The 16,240-nt window shown below is 50.8% G+C and overlaps 1 protein-coding gene across 1 annotated transcript; it reads right to left on the reverse strand.

The window, feature by feature from the left end:
• Nucleotides 1-1,091: 1,091 nt before the first annotated feature.
• On the reverse strand, nt 1,092-13,708 carry KRT82 (keratin 82). Its single transcript, XM_040234206.1, has 9 exons — nt 13,267-13,708; nt 11,415-11,623; nt 8,803-8,863; nt 8,121-8,216; nt 7,587-7,751; nt 4,963-5,088; nt 2,968-3,188; nt 2,716-2,747; nt 1,092-1,772 (listed from the first exon to the last, which is right to left on the reverse strand). The coding sequence occupies exons 1-9, from the start codon at nt 13,669-13,671 to the stop codon at nt 1,543-1,545; spliced, it is 1,545 nt and encodes a 514-aa protein (XP_040090140.1). The 5' UTR covers nt 13,672-13,708; the 3' UTR covers nt 1,092-1,542.
• Nucleotides 13,709-16,240: the final 2,532 nt, after the last annotated feature.

The following is a 16,240-nucleotide window of genomic DNA, read 5'->3' on the forward strand; positions in this document are numbered from 1 at the left end:
AGCCCCAGGCCTGACTCTGTCTTGCTTCGAAGGTAGACATGGTACACATAGTCCAGGCTCCAGAGGCAGAGCCCAGGCCTGGAGGTGAGTACAGACATGATATAAGGGGCCCCACAGGCTTTCTCTAGGACGTATGCAGGGGACCATGTGGTGAGGAGGCCTGTGGGGAGTAAGACCGTGGTTCTTAACATGGCAAGTGACTTGTAAACTCTTGTGCTGTGATGCACAGGCTTTAAGTGTGATTTGTATGGCTCCACACTTACTCCACAGGCCACTTGCCAATCATTCACATGTAGCTTCCCGTTTGTTTAATAACCTCTGTTTCCACTCCCAATGCTCCCAACTGGCCCCCAGGCCCCCAAAGCTGTTCATCAGTTTCCCTTCAACCTCACTGTCCTCAGAGCAGGGTGAACAATCCTGATTCCTGTAGCCTGGGAACAGTTTATTGGGAACAGACAAGCCCAGAGGCTCATGGAAGAAACGTGGATCCCTGGGTGGGCAGGAGGCAGCACTATTGGGAGGGGGTGTGCTCTGGGGAGGTGAGGTCAGTTTAGCACCTTCTCCTCCCTCACAGCCCCTGAGGCAGAGCCTCCAAGCCTGCTGAGGCAGCTCCTTAGCACTGTAGCCAGGAAAACATGCTCACATCAGATTCAAAGCAAGAGGAGCTCAAGGGAGAGGGAGCTGGCAGGGGGTGGCTATGTACAAAAGATGCGGGCATGACTGATTCCATTGAACGAATAATGTCAGCTCTTGATTGTCCCCTTTGTTTTAGGCATTTCTTTGCCATCAGCTGCCAATATCAGCTCAGGAAAGAGATGTATTTTTATAGTGCCAGTTCAACACAGCTGAGCAGGTAAGTCTATTGCCCAAATACCATCTCCTGATTCTGTGTGCCGAGAACAGCGTTGACAGATTCCGCGTGATCCTGAAATTCTAGCATTTGGCTTGGGAATTTGGGATGGGATTTTGGGATGTCTCCTTTTGATATTTGCAACAGTGCAAGTATTAGGTGGCAGCTAGAAGGAGCTGACTTTTCTCAGGTTCATGAGAGTCCAAGGTAAGAGAGGAGGACCACGTCTGGGGGTAGGTTCGTGAGAGTCCAAGGTAAGAGAGGAGGACCACGTCTGGGGGTGAGGGGAGGCAGAATTTGTGTGGCAAGTTCCATGGGATGATCCACAAAGCAGAACTGTGATGTGCCCCTTTGACCTCCTGGGGAAGAGAAGTGTTAGGGGGCCATTGCCATTTTCTTGGTCACACTACAGCCTGACTGTCAGCAGTCCGGGGAGATGGGAGATGTGTTTTCTTCCTTTGTACCCTACCCTCACCGGAGGGCCTCGCTCAGGGTCTGCACACAGCTAAGTGAAAAGAGACTCTCGAAGATACCTGAGGGGCAGCTCCCAGTGAAAACCCAAGGGGAATCTTCGATCAGTAGAGAAAGGTGGGATCTTGGAACAGCCTTGTCTTGAGCCCTGGTTGTGGGGGACAACATCCCAGCCTGGAGCTTGGGTCCTGTCCCCTGGGCTACTAGCCTCTGGGGCTGTACTAACACTTGTGGCAGGAGGCGCTGCCCCCAGCCCCTAGCTTCACAGCGGAGCTCCGCCTGCTCCCACAGACGAGGAGCCCCTGGGGCTCACAGGGGATGTAGATTTCACCAGTGCCCCTGATGCCGCAGACCCCACTGCTCTTGAGGACAGTGGTGCTCCCTGGACAGTACACAGGTGTGCTGACCACACATGGCTCATACAGGATGGCACCTTTGGAGCTGCTCACAGCTGTGGGAACAGGAAGAGGTGTTCAGGGCCCTGCCAGGCCAAGCCCCATGCCCCCGCCGGCCCAGCACCTGCTGTCGTCGTGTCTAAGGACACCCCCATCCCAGTTACCAACTTCCAAGTCTCCTATTGTTCTTTAGTTGCTCAGTCGTGTCCAACTCTTCTGTGACCCCATGACTATAGCCCGCTAGGCTCCTCTGTCCATGGGGTTTTCCAGGCAAGAGTACTGGAGTGGGGTGCCATTTCCTCCAGGGGATCTTCCTGACCCAGCGATTGAGCCTTGTGTGAGGCGTCACTTGTGTCTCCTGCACTGGCAGGCAGATACTTTATCACTGAGCCACGGGGGAAGCCCAAGTCTCCCATTCCAGTCACATAAAATGCTTAGCAGTTCCCCACGTGTCCTTCTCTTGCCCCAGAGCCCTGTCTTCTGCTTTACCCTCTCTTTCTATTTGTCTGCATGTGTGCATGCATGCTAAGTTGCTTCAGTCGTGTCTGACTCTTTGTGCCCCTGTGGACTGCAGTCCACCAGGCTTCTCTGTCCATGGAATTCTCCAGGCAAGAATACTGGAGTAGGTTGCCATGCCCTCCCCCAGGGGATCTTCCTGACCCAGGGATCGAAACTTTGTCTCAGGCGTCTCCTGCCCTGGCAGGGAGGTTCTTTATCCCTATCGCCACCTGGGAAGCTCCCTATTTGCTTCAAGTCTTGTTTCTCCAGGAAAACATCCTCTTGTCTAAATGGTGCCTGGCAGACCACACTGGGTGTCTGCTCCTGCTTCTGACTCCCATAGACCTGGGCAGCCCTGAGGGAGAAACTCTCCATCCACCAGGAGCTCTTTCCTTTAGGGTGAGGGAGGCAGGCTAAGGTTTGGGCATGGGCAGTGTGGTCTATGTTTGGGTGGATCAGTTCCCAAGATCCCAGAGCCCCTGCAGAGTCCTCAGTACTCACAGATATTCACGGGTCCAACACCTTCACATAGCCTGGAGGTGAGAGGGAAAGGAGACGCAAGAGAGCTGCATCAGAGAGTGAGAAGAACACTCTGCCCTTGCCCCTGCCCCTGCCCCTGCCCGCACCGTGGACCTGCCAGTGAGGAGGGGATGCAGACTGCATGCTGCACCAGATTTCCTGTGGATGGGCTGAGAGGCGGGCAGTGGCTGTAGCAGCAAGCAGAGGGCAGGAGAACAGACATCCCTGACCCACCTCTGTTCCTCGCCCTCCAGCAGGCGCCGGTAGGTGGCGATCTCGATGTCCAGGCCCAGCTTGGAGTTCATCACCTCCTGATACTCCTTGAGCAGGCAGGCCATGTCCTGCTTGGCCTTCTGCAGGGCCTCCTCCAGCCCGGCCAGCTTGCATTTGGCATCATTGAGGGCCGCCTCGCCCTGCTGCTCAGCCTGGGTCACTGCAGCCTCCAGCTTGCAGCGCTGGGGGAGAGGGCACAGAAAAGTATTACAGGGGCCCTGGGACCCTGGGCTGACTCTCAGAAGAACAGAGAGCATGGTCATTGTGAGATCATTGAAAATAGCATATATTGGTTTCTTCCCCCAGTTCCTGGCACAGAACTCCTCCAAACCTTGTAGTTTCTTAAGTGATGAGCACACCAGAGCATCCTTTCTCCTAACCTTTGGTCTTTGACCCTGTGTCTGACACAGAGTCCCGAAACCCCTTAGACTTTCCTGAGTATTGACAATGTCTTTTGTTTAAATAAGGTGACTCTAGGTGGGCTCCTGGGTGGGGGCTGGTCACCAGAAAAACCAAGCCTTGACTAGAAGCTGGGAATTTTCATCCCACCCCACCATTCTCCTAAGAGAGGAGAGCAGCTGGGAATGGAGGTGGTAAATGATGATGCCAGTGTGAGGAAGCCTCCATAAAATGTCAATAGTAGAGGCTTCAGAGAGCCTTCAGGTTGTTGAACAGGTGGAGGTATGGGGAGAATGGCATACCTGGAGTGGGCATGAGAGTCTTGTGTCCCTCCCACACACTTTACTTTATGCATCCTTCCCAGCTGGGTATTCATTTGTATTCCTTATCATATCCTTTTATAATAAACCAGCGCGTGCATCGGTGCTCAGGCATATCTGACTCTTTGTGACCCCATGGACTGTATCCTGCCAGGCTCCTCTATCCATGGGGATTTTCTAGGCAAGAATACTGGAGTGGGTTGCCGTTTCCTCCTCCAAGGGATCTTCAAGACTCAGGGACTGAACCCACATCTCCTGTGTCTCCTGCCTTGGCAGGTGGATTCTTTACTACTCTGCCAGCTGGGAAGCCCATAATAAACCAAAAAAGTAAACTATTTTCCTGAGTTTTGTGAGCCACTCCAGCAAATTAATTGAATCCAAGGAGGATGGTCATGGGGCCCTCCAATGTACAGCCAGCTGGTCAGGAGCACAGCCGGGACGTGTGGTTGGCATCTGAACTGGGGCAGTCTTTTGGGACTTGGGGGGCAGCCCCTAACCTATGGGATCTGATGCTATCTCCAGGTAGGTAGTGTCAGAAGTGAGATCAATTGTGGAACACCCAGCTGGTGTTGCAGAGCTGGCTGGTGTGGAAACACTCTTCCCCACTATCTGGTGTCAGAAGTGCTGTGAGTCTGACTGTGTGAGAGTGAAGGAGGGACACAGAAGGAAGAGTGAGTCCTTCCTACGGTCATGGTTACGTGCCAGGTTCACGTCTGCTGTGGGTTTCAGCCTAGAATTGTGACGTCTGGTTCCCCCAGTGGGTGGAGGCCAGTTCTCCTGTCTATGACACTTCAGGGAGATCTGAGAGTTTCCTCTTATGCCAAGCAATTACTTTGTGGTTAACACATTTTAAGCATCTGCCTGGTCTTCACTAGCCTAGGAGGAGAGGGTGGGTCTGATTTTATGGACTCTACAGCGTCACCTTGATTTTGAGGATCATGGAATTACAATCTTTGGTTGGAAGGGGGTGTGGAGGACATCTTTTCTATACTCCCACCTCACGAAGTGTTCTTGCTGTTTCATCTCGATGAATATAGGCTGCCTAGTCTCTGTTGGGGACCTCACTATTGCCTGACCCTGCTTACCCAGCTGTGGATCAGCTCTTCTGAAGGAAGGGCTCACTCCCTCTCGTGGGAAACAGTGCAAGTTTATTCCCTCCACCTCAGGTCCCCCAGGGAGGATGAACCTGCCCTGTACAACCAGGACCAGATGGCGGGTCAGCCTGTGATGGGCTCACCTGGGCTTTGACATTCTCAATGTCTTGCTGCAGCCGCTGGATCAACTTGTTTATTTCCAGGATCTCGTTCTTGCGGTCGCGGAGGTTGTCACAGTGATTCCCGGCCGTCAGCTGAAGCTCCTCATACTGCCGGACAGGGAGGTCAGAACCTGGGAACCCACACTGTGGTCCCTCTCAGCCCTCATCCCCACTGTCCCCAGGCTCTGCTCTCCTGACTTCCTGCATTGGGTACTCTGGATTCTTATACCTGTTATGTTTCCCCAGCCCTTTCCCACTTCTGGTCCTTTTCTGAGCTGCTTCTCATTCCCTTCTCACCTCCCAGCCCTGAACCTTCAAGCTTATTAAATTCTCCCCTAAGCTCCAAGCACCCTTCCTCTCTGTTTCATGGGTTCTGTGTCTCATCCTTTTCTCTCTGCCCTGGAATATCCCTCCCTTTTGCTCCATCTGTGCTCTGGACCTTGGAGGGGATTTCTGCCCTCACCCTGGGGTACCTAAAAGACCAACAACAGAGAAGGCAGAACATCTGCCCCCTCAGGGTAGATATATTTGCATGTTCTCCCTCAAAACAATTGAAAACAAAATTCAATATTACTTCCTATCCTGGCTTAACACTTTTTTTTTAAACCTCTGCACATAAAAGCTAATTTCTTAATAGTGAATTATAGATTACATCAATAGATTTTTAAAAATTAGCCAACTATATGTTTTCTGCATATAATGCATTTTCTATGCAAAATAAGATAAGCATAAGTCACTCTCTTTGGTTACTGTGAGAAAACCAGTAGTTGCCTAATCACTATCCACACTTCTTTTCATCAGAACCCCAGACAAAAGAATATTTCTCAGCTTTCTCTTCAATGAGGTGTAGACTGTTGCAGGGTTGGGCTTTTAGGAAAGCTGTTTAAAGTCAGCGATGATTCACCTGGCATGTTCCTTTTGCCCTCTCTTCTTCCTTCTGCTTGGAGTGGACATGTGAGACTGGTGGTATTGCAGCCACCTTAGGGTATGAGGGTACCACGAGGATTAACGTTCTTAACAGAATGGCAGAATAGCAAGCTCGAAGGAGCCTGTGTTTCTGAGGGTAACTTGGGGTCATCTATGGCAGTCTATTTCTGTACTTCAAGTTATTTGAGAAAAAATAAAAAATCAAATTTGTTTTAACCATTATTATTTAAAATTTCTGATCTTCACAGCCAAGTACAATTGACAAATAACAGAGTTATCATTCTGATTCTAACTTAGAAGGATGGGTAATTAAGATTGTTTTCCTTAAGGCCTGATGGGTGGCCCAGGAGAGCAATCAGAGGAGGGGCCTGCCGGAACGAGACCTGGCTGTGGATGGGTCACAGACTGACTTACAGGGAGCTGACCCCAGGCTGGGGTTTGATACCTGATCACCATGGATCTGCAGAAAAAGGACAGAGCACTTCTTGGGACATTTCCTGAAAATTGGTATCCACGGCCTTCAGAAGTGTCTAAAGCCTTCAGGGAAGCTCTGCCGAGTGCTGTGATCTAGCTGTGTCTCCAGCCCCATATCCTTCCTGGTGCTTCACACTGGGGACACCTCCCCTTCATGCTTCTTGGCCTGCTCCTGCTGGCTCTCAGCCAGACACCTTTACCCCATGCTCTGCTTATGGAAATCATACTTGGCTTCCAAGATCCAAATCAAATGCCAATGCTCCTGTCTTTCCATACACAGTTTGTCACTTCTGGCATCATCATGCTGCGCCCTGGGCCTATGGCTTGACCTTGGTGGCCACGTCATGCTACCTCGTATGCTTCTGGCTGTTTATACCTCTCTCTCCCATGGACTGTGACTTCTTCGAGGATGGGGATGGTCTGACTCCTCATATCCTCATGGTTCCACACACCCCAGTAAGGCCCTCCTTCCCTGGCCACCCATTTAAAAACCGAATTCCCGCCATACTCCCTGTGCTTCACCCTGATTTATTTTTTTCCATAGCACATGTCCATCTAACATACATCTGCTGTACTTATATGTCCTGTTTGCCTGTCCTGCTCCTGCCTCTGGAGAATGAAAGTGACACAGAGGCAGCGATTATTGTTTGCTCTGCTTCCTGTTGGATCTCCAGTATCTAGAATGCTGCTTGGCACATGATGAAGGTGCAAGAAACGAATGAATAAATGAGTGAGTGAACGAATGAATGAATGGTACCTTTCATAGATGGGGTAGGTGAGACTGAGATGATAGTATCTGTTAAGTCAGATTGCCCTTGGGGGCACAGCTGCCCTCCCAGCGAGCCCCTAATTACCTAAGTCTTGGGCCACCTTAATCACAGTTTCTGCCCCACCATTAGTAACCATTCCATGCCATTAGCCTCCTCCCACACCCGGAAACTCTGAGACCTCTTTGCCATCACTGCCAATTAGTATTCCTTGAATGCTACTTAGGGAAGCACTTCCTGTGAGTCTACGAGTGTATAAAGCTAGGGAACTCTGATGAACAGGTCTGGGCTGTCTGTGGGGTCTCTCCCACACTCATGGGGACCTGGCCTGAGGCTTGGTCGAAACAACAGAGGCTGGTGTGGCATGGCTCACATTTTCTCTCCTGATTCCTGGAGGAGAGTGGTTCTGAGGTCTCCCAGGCCCTGCCCAAGACTCACCCGGCTCTGGTACCAGGCCTCTGCTTCGGCTTTGCTGCGGCTGGCAATTTCGTCGTACTGGGCCTTGATCTGGGCAATGATGCCATCCGTGTCCAGCTCCCGGCTATTGTCCATCTTCACAGTGACTGAGGTCTCTGAGATCTGAGACTGGAGAAGGTTTGTCTCCTGGCAGGGGAGTGGGGAGCCCAGGTGAGAATGGGTGAGCTCTTTGAGGATAAAGTTGGCGAGGGAGAGGGGAAGAAATGAGGAGACCCAGCCCTGACATTCCCATGGCAGATTTGCCTGGCTGTCCCAGCCTTCAGTCACAGATCTGCTCCAGTCTCCACCCTCCAGGTGTACCAAGACCTAAGAGCCAAGGTGTGGGCCCTCTGACTTCTGGGAGTCTCTCTGCCTGAGACCCAGTTCCACAATGCCTTCTTCACTTGCCCACTTTTAAGCCACAAATGTACCCACAGGGCAGGAGCTTTCCCCTCCCATCATCCCTCCAGAACTGTCCCCTGGCCGACCACCCGTGGGCAGCATGGCTGCAGGTACCTCGGTATACAGGGTTTTCAGGAAGTCGAGCTCGTGGATCAGAGCTTCCACATTGATCTCCAGGTCAGAATTTATCAGGAAGGCCGTGTCCACATCCTGCAGCCAGGAAAGTGACAGTCATAACCTGGGGCCACCCCTCTGCCAGCTGCGCCACCTCCCAGGCAAGCTGGTAGCAGGTGACAGGTGTGGGACCCAGTTTCCTTACTTAGGCCCACATGGAAGTGAAGAGGGTGACAAAACCAAGGAACTCATACCTGGGCCTGGCATCCCAATGGGGAAAGATCTGAAGGGAATGGGATTAAAGGAGATGGGAGTCCATTCCTCAGAGCTCCTATGGACCCTGGGCAACAAAACACATAGCTGTCTATGTGAGGGGTTGTCACGGTGGTTTTCATCTCTGGGGATTTGAGTCAGAGCTTTTGTCTTTTGATTTGGCATTTGCCACATCCCCAACTTGTTGGACAGATGTAAATACAACACCTAACACGAGTTGGGCAGTGGAGGCGTCAGTCACTACCCTTCTGGGGCTGGAGGCTGGCCTTTCTCTCTCTTGGGGTCAGTGGGGCTGGTACCAGGGTCAGCAAGGTGGGCTGGCTGCAGGCCCGGTCCAGGGGTTGAGTGTCCCCAGGCCCTCTAGGCCAGCTCAGAGCGTCTTCTCCCTCCGTGGGCCACCATTCCTCACCTTCTTCAAGGCAACAAACTCGTTCTCAGCACTGGGCCGCAGGGAGAGCTCTTCCTCATATCTGGTGGAAGGGGCAGAGGGAAAGTGTTTTAGTCACGCTGGTGGGATTTGGAAGGGTGTGGGCATGGGGCCTGAGAGTAGGAGCCTCTGGGGACAAGTCACAGATTGAATGCCCTACGGAGGCACCAGGTCTGGCCCTGTCTCTGGTCACCTCTGGCCCCTTCAGCCACTCAACACAGATTTTTTTTTTTTTTTAATCATAGCCTCTTATTAACCACTTTGTAAGTTTATGTTCCACCCCAATGCCTGGTAGCCTTTTCCTGTAATGAATCATTCTCTGGGAAGTCCTTCTCTTTTTTTAATTAAAAAAAATTGTTTACTGGCTGTGCTGGATGTTAATTGCGATATGTGGGTCCTTAGTTACATCATATGGTGATTTAGTTCCCTGACCAGGGGTCGAACCCAAGCCGCCTGCATTGAGACATGGAGTCTTAGCCACCGGATCACCAGGGAAGTCCCTGGGAAGTCCTTCTTAAAGCCACCGTTATTCTATCTTGCTGCTGAGGAAGCTGACTTCATCTAGCCATTTCCTCTGGGAAAATGGTGAAGAGCTGGCTGCCTGTTGCTGGCACACCTGTCTTTTCTTTTTGAAAAAATATTTATTTATTTATTTGGCTGCGTCAGATCATAGTGGCAGCATGTGGTATCTTTTGGTCGCAGCCTGTGGAATCTAGTTTCCCGACCAGGGATTGAACCTAGGTCCCCTGCACTGGGAGCATGGAGTCCTAGCCACTGGGCCACCAGGGAAGGCCCACAGCTGTCTTTTCTGAGTTGTTCTGAGAGTTGGCTGCAGTCACTGCAAGCCCAGCTGACCCCGTGCTCCTCCTCACCAGGAGAGCGCTGAGCCTGGCCTCTACCTGCAGCTCACTTGCAGAGGTAGCAATTACGCACTTTACCAGATCCTCAGAGAGAGCCGGCTTATTTCCTCTAGGCTCCAGGGAGCTCTTCGCCCACTCACTACACCCCAAGGCAACAGAATCAGGGTCAAGGGTTTAGTCTGGTCAGAATGACTCAGTTTGATGAGCGACATCAATCCATTAAAAGCTTCTCTGTGCTTCCTGACGCCTGAGCTTCCGTTTTCCTGCAGAACTCAGCCGCTGCACAGGTGCTGGATGCTGAGCCTGCTGCCTAGGTTTCAATCCCACTCTGTCCTGCACTTGTCATGTGACTTTGGGTAAGTGGCTTGGCCTTTCTTGGCCTCAGTTTCATCACCTGTACAATGAGAATATCACTGGTCCTGTCTCACAATTACAAACACCACACAAGTTAATGTCTGCAAAATACCAGGTCAGTCCCTGGAACAGGGTACTGTGTGTTTGCTGTTGGTGTTAAAATACCACCTGGCCTCATCCTTCTCCAACAGCCCCACTTTTAAAATTCAAAGTCCTAATCTTGAGCTGCAAAATATGTCTCCTGATCACCTTGTATCCATGAAGAAAGACATCGCTCCTGCCGAGATGGCTGATCCCGCCACACCCTCAGCCTTGCCACATCTCGCCTACAGTCTGCTTGAGTCGTCCCCTCTCACTTGCACACTCTGGTCCTTCCTTGCCACCTGCTTCTGTCTCATTTCCTTTTCTGTGGTCTACTCTGAACTTCTCTTTTAGAAGAAGCAACTGATATGAAACATATCCTTCAAGGCCTTGAACAAACTGACACCTCCCCTGGGAAGTCTTCCTGGGCTGCTTCTGCTCTCTCACTCTCTTGGGCTTCCTCTTCCCTCCTGCCTTGTATCGTGCTGTAGCTGTTGGTGTGCATACCGGGGTATCTTGCTGACTCTACCAGTTCATCTAGAGGGAAAGAGTCAGATTTTCCCAACTTTATCAAACCCAGACTGCCCAGCACAGCATCTGACTTGGACTAGACATGTGGGTATGTGTGTGTCCCCAGCCTGGCTCCACTCTACTGAACTCTCGTTCCTAGTGTATTCACACTGTCTCTGGAGACGTGTTTCTCTCAACCCTTTCCCACCAACATGAGAGGCTCATCCAGGACCATGAGGCAATTTATCGGGCCTCAGCTTCTTGAAAGAATCCCTGAATCTGTGAATTCTTGCAGGTGATGATTTCAAGTTGGACCAGGAAGATGCGAGGTAGACTATATTAGTCCGGATGTTACAAAGAAATGCTGAGGTGGGACTTATCAGGAAGAAGGAACAGCCGGAGTCCAAGCTGGCAGGAAGGAGGGCTTGGGAATCTGTTTGAAGGCTAAGAAGTGTTCAAGATCTGTCAAGGGATTGATGGAAGATGAGGCACAACAGGTATGAGGCAGAGCCCTGGAGCCCTGGGGACAGCAGGAGAAAACTTGTTCTACGTGAAGAGAGGTAGAGTGTGGTGGGAAGGGGGATGAATACCCATCTAAACTCTCAGAGTTTGTACCATGTGCCTAATGCGGAGTAAGGACGCTCTGCCTACGCTATCCCACCTGACTGGGGAACCCCCTAAAGGTCTACATGTTCAACTTCCCATTTTATAGATGGGGAAACCCAGTGCCCAGCTTGTTTATGTCACTTGCCCCAGGTGCTGGGCTGGGTAGCAGTGGGGCAGACTCACTTTTTCTTGTAGCCCTGCAGCGTGTCTTGGAGGCAGCAGAACTCTGACTCCAGCTGGTCTCGGTCCCCAGTCAACAAGTCCAGCTGCCTCCGAAGGGTGGAGATGTAGCCCTCGAAAAGGGGCTCAATGTTGCTCGAGCAGCACCTCTGCTGCTGCAAGAAGTTCCACTTGGTCTCCAGCAGCTTGTTTTTCTGTTCCAGGAACCGGACCTGCAGCCAAGAATAGGATGTCACGGGGCAGCTGGGACCCTGGGGACCACAGCTGGTGAGAGTAAGTGCTGCCGCGGGCAGTGGAATCCGTCTGTGCTCCGACCTCCATCACATCACTGCTGTGTCTCTGCCTCTCCTGCCTGGGGTGGCTTAGAGGACCCCCAGCTTCCACCAGGGGTTGTGTTGTAGTGGAAACAGGGCTGCCTCAAGAGGCCTGGGGTGTTTCCTCCTCCCAGCCCTGCCTGCCTGCCACCAGCCTTGTAACCTGGGCCGAGCCACCCAGCCCCTAAAGCTTGTTTTGCTGCCTCAAACTCATACTTAGGATTGCATGGGGAGAGCTTTGTATACCTTCATGCTAATGGAAGCTGGCGAGGCTACTGGAAATTGGGGTTTCTTTAATTACAGCCCAGGGGTGCTCAGGGAGTAAAGCTCAAAGTTCGGTCCTAGCACCCATTGCTACTCTGGCCCGTCCCCATCCTACATGGCCAAGTCCAAACCATGTCCCTGCCACAGTAACACAGAGAGCTGCTGGCCTCCCCTTCATTTCCGTGGCCTGGAGATGGAGGTTAAGAGACACTGAGTGAGCTGGCCCTGGTCACCCAGCTAAGCTAGTCACTGGCTGGGTACACACTGTCTCCAGTCCTCACCCTGGGATTTTGCACCTTGTGTACCGTCTCTCAAGAAAACGGTAGAGGAAGTCACATCATCTTCCTTCTGGTCAAAGGCTTGGTCAGCAGAAGGTCCCCAGCCTCCCAGATGGAGATGTGATGCAGTTGATGATCAGGGCTCACAGTGTTGGAATGAGTTTATAAGCAGAGCTTAATGAGCTTTCAAAATAAAACTGCAAGTTTAACATTTTCCATTTATTAAAACAAGTTCCTTTTGGGAACACTTTTGTGAGTGTTACCTCCTTTAATTTTCCTTCTATCTCTGCCCGTTTTCCTGGGGCTGGGAGTCAGGGTCCAGGTCTCTTGACTGCCAGCCCAGGACTCTGACCTAAACTTGGGATCACCAGGAACACCAACTTAGCCCTCGGTGTGTATCCTGATCCCAAGTGCTTCCCTGGGATATAGGGACAGGCCCAGAAGCAGCCGAGGTGACCGGCCAGTTCAGCGTCTTCCAAAGGCAGCACGTCACCCTTCTCTCAAGGCTTTCAGAGCCGTGACTTGGGGGCTGAAAGATGTGACACTTGCTCATGGCCACTTGGGGTCCCTAGCTCTGACTGCCCCACCTTCTCTTCATCACAGACCTAAGCTGATGGCAAATTCCAGGGTCACAGTGCCAAGGGTCTCACCCCAGTTCATGTCATCGGAAGGAAGCTCTTTCATTAAAGCTTCACCAGAAAGGGCAGGTCTCTGCCTCTGATTGCCCCGTTCAGTATCTATCAGGCTTTGGGAGTTCCTCTTATAGTCTGACCTCAGGCCTTCTTGGTGAGTTTATCAGATAATACCCACAGAGAAAGATAACATATTATAAAAAAAGACAGACAAGCAGAAATGTCCACTGCTGAGCCTGATCTAACCAGCTTTCAGCGACTAGGGGTCATGGAGCAGCCACCCAGCAGCCCCAGGTTGTGGCTCCTGCGACAGCCACAAGGTGCTGTCTGTCTCTCATGGCCTTGCACCCTGGCACCCACCTCCTACCTTGTTGATGAAGGATGCAAAGCGGTTATTGAGGCACTTGATCTGCTCCTTCTCGTCCCTCTTCACCCTCTGGACAGTTGGATCGACCTCTAGCTCGAGTGGGACCAGCAGGCTCTCATTGATGGTTACAGGGGCGATGCAGGCAGAAGACCCACAAGAGGTGCCTGCTCGATACCCAAAGCCAGGCAGGCCACACCTGGAGGCCACCCGGGGCCGCCCGAAACCCACGTTGCACAGGCTCCGGGAGCCGAGGCAGCCCAGGGCACGGAAGCTCCCACTGCCCCCAGTCCGGCATGGCCCCTGGCTCACTGCATAGTGGGTGACCACACGGGGGAGGACAGCTGAGCAGGAGCTGAAGCTCCGGCCGCCACATCTGAAGCCCTGCTGGAAGGAGCGGCACGACATGGTGGGTGTGAGAGGCGGAGAGACGGCGCCCTGGCGGGAGGACAGAGGCGGGAGTGTTATCGGGTGAGCTCAGCCTCCACCCTTTTATCTGGTCAAGGATGGAGGGCCGAGCTGGGCCGAACCCCAAATCACCATGAAATCAGGTTTATGAGCTTGGCATATTGGCAGCTGCTGAGTACTGAGGTGGATAATTAGGGTAGCAGAGAGCAAAGGGTAGGAGCCAATTGTCCATGCAGGTTGGACCCATAAAAATCCTATTTGTCTTCTTCCTTGCTTGCAGGGGTGATGAAAGGGGCCAACCAGACAGATATGGGGTCAGCCCAAAAGTTTGCTTGGTGTTTTTCTATAAGATGGCTCTGGTAGCACTTAGTTATCTTTAACTTCATTTGAAACAATTTTGTTCGATTGTATTGTGACAGCTGTCATATCAGTGTGTGTTAAAAAAAAAAAAAAAACTTACCAAAACTAGTGAATTTTTGTGTAGCCGTTTCAGTATTGAAGATGGAAGGAAGAAGCAGCATTTTCGGCAAATTACGCTTTATTATTTCAAGAAAGGTAAATTTGCAACTGAAATGCACGAAAAGACTTGTGTAGTGTATGGAGGAGGGGCTGTGCTGACTGAACATGTCAAAGGTGGTTTGTGAAGTTTCATTCTGGAGACTTCTCACTGAATAGAACTCCATGGCCAGGTAGACCAGTTGAAGGTGATAGTGATCAAATCGAGACATTAACTGAGAAAAATCAATATTACATCATGTAGGAGATAGTTGACATACTCAAGATAACCAGATCAAGTGTTGAAAATCATTTGTACTGGCTTGGTTATGTTCGTTGCCTTGATGTTTGGGTTCCATATAAGTTAAGTGAAAAAACCTTTTTGACCATATTTCTGCATGTGATTCTCTACTGAAATGTAATGAAAATGTTCCTTTTCAAAACAAATTGTGATGGGTGATGAAAAGTGGACACTGCACAATAATGTGAAATGGGAGAGATTGTGGGTCAAGAGAAACGAACCACCACCAACCACACCGAAGGCCAGTCTTCATCAAAGAGGATAATGATGTATATATGGTGGGATTGGACGGGAGTCCTCTGTTATGAGCTCCCTCTGAAAAACCAAATGATTAATTCCAACATGTGCTGCTCCCAGTTAGACCAGCTGAAGGCAGCACTCAGTGAAGAGCATCCAGAGTCAGTCCAGAGAAAACACAAAATCTTTCATCAGGGTAGTGCAAGACCATATGTTTCTTGATGACCAGGCAAAGACTGTTACAGATTGGACAGGAAGTTCTGATTCACCTTTTGTATTCACCAGTCATTACACCTTCAGATTTCCATTATGTCAATCTCTACAGAATTCTTTTAATGGAAAAAAATGTCAATTCCCTGGAAGAATGTAAAACACATCTGGAACAGTTCTTTGCTTAAAAAGATAAAAAATTTTGAGAAGATGGAATTATGACGTTGCCTGAAAAATTGCAGAAGGTAATGGAACAAAACGGTGAATATGCTGTTCAGTAAAGTTCTTGGTGAAAACAGAAAATGTGTTCTTTATTAATATTTTTACTTAAAAACCAAAGGAACTGTTTGACCAGCCCTGTATGTTGGTTTATTTGGTTGCTTGGCCTCAAGGAAAGTTATAGTTGGGACTTTAGGCCCTTTTGTGGAGGTGGGGCAAAGGGTATGAATTATCTACCTGGCTGCTCTGGGATGGGCTTTCCTGATAGCTCAGTTGGTAAAGAATCTGCCTGCAATGCAGGAGACTTTGATTCGATTCCTGGGTTGGGAAGATCTGCTGGAGAAGGGAAAGGCTACCCACTTAAGTATTCTGGCCTGGGTCACAAAGAGTCGGACATGACTGAGCCACTTTCACTTTCACTGCTCTGGGATTAGAGGCCAAATTAGATGTACTTGAGGATACTCTATTTCCTCAAAGTGGTTTCCATGTTTTCCTGCAGATGCTTCAGACCCAAGTACCCCCATGGGCTCCCAAGTGGTCCTAGAAGCTCCCTAGAAGAGGGAGGGAGGCTTTGGGCATGAGAGAAGCCTCCCTAAGCAGGCTGGGCCCTGGCCTTCTCAGGCCAGGTGGGGTCCTGACTCTGAATCAGCTACCCACCCCTCATCCTTCTAGGGCTCCTGAGATAGAAGGCTCCAGACACAGACTCTTGTCTCCAGGGGCCTGGTTAGTCCAAAGGAGGCTTCAGGAGACTCAAAAGGGGGTGCCTTGTGCTTGAGGAGGGGAGAGGAAGGGATGGCCTCCCTAAGACTCTTTGGGCTGTTAGCATAACTGACAGCATCTTGACCCTTTACAGTTCCTCCTGTCCTTTCCCTGACCTGACCTAGGACCATACTGTGTGGTAAATCACTTCTTTGCCATCAGGGGCTTTGTGGTTAATAGATATTGCTTAATAATCGTTAAGGCCAGGTGGCCCTATGCTCTGTTGATCCTCAAGCAGTGATGACAACCTTCCCTGAAATATTCTGGGGCCCACAAGACTAGTAACCTATTCATAAACCTTGACTTAGTATTGCATGTCCTGTTTCAAGCAGCTATCCCTGAACCCCA

The sequence above is a fragment of the Oryx dammah genome, unplaced genomic scaffold, assembly GCF_014754425.2.
Source record: "Oryx dammah isolate SB20612 unplaced genomic scaffold, SCBI_Odam_1.1 HiC_scaffold_29, whole genome shotgun sequence".
In the NCBI taxonomy this organism is placed as follows: Eukaryota; Metazoa; Chordata; class Mammalia; order Artiodactyla; family Bovidae; genus Oryx; species Oryx dammah.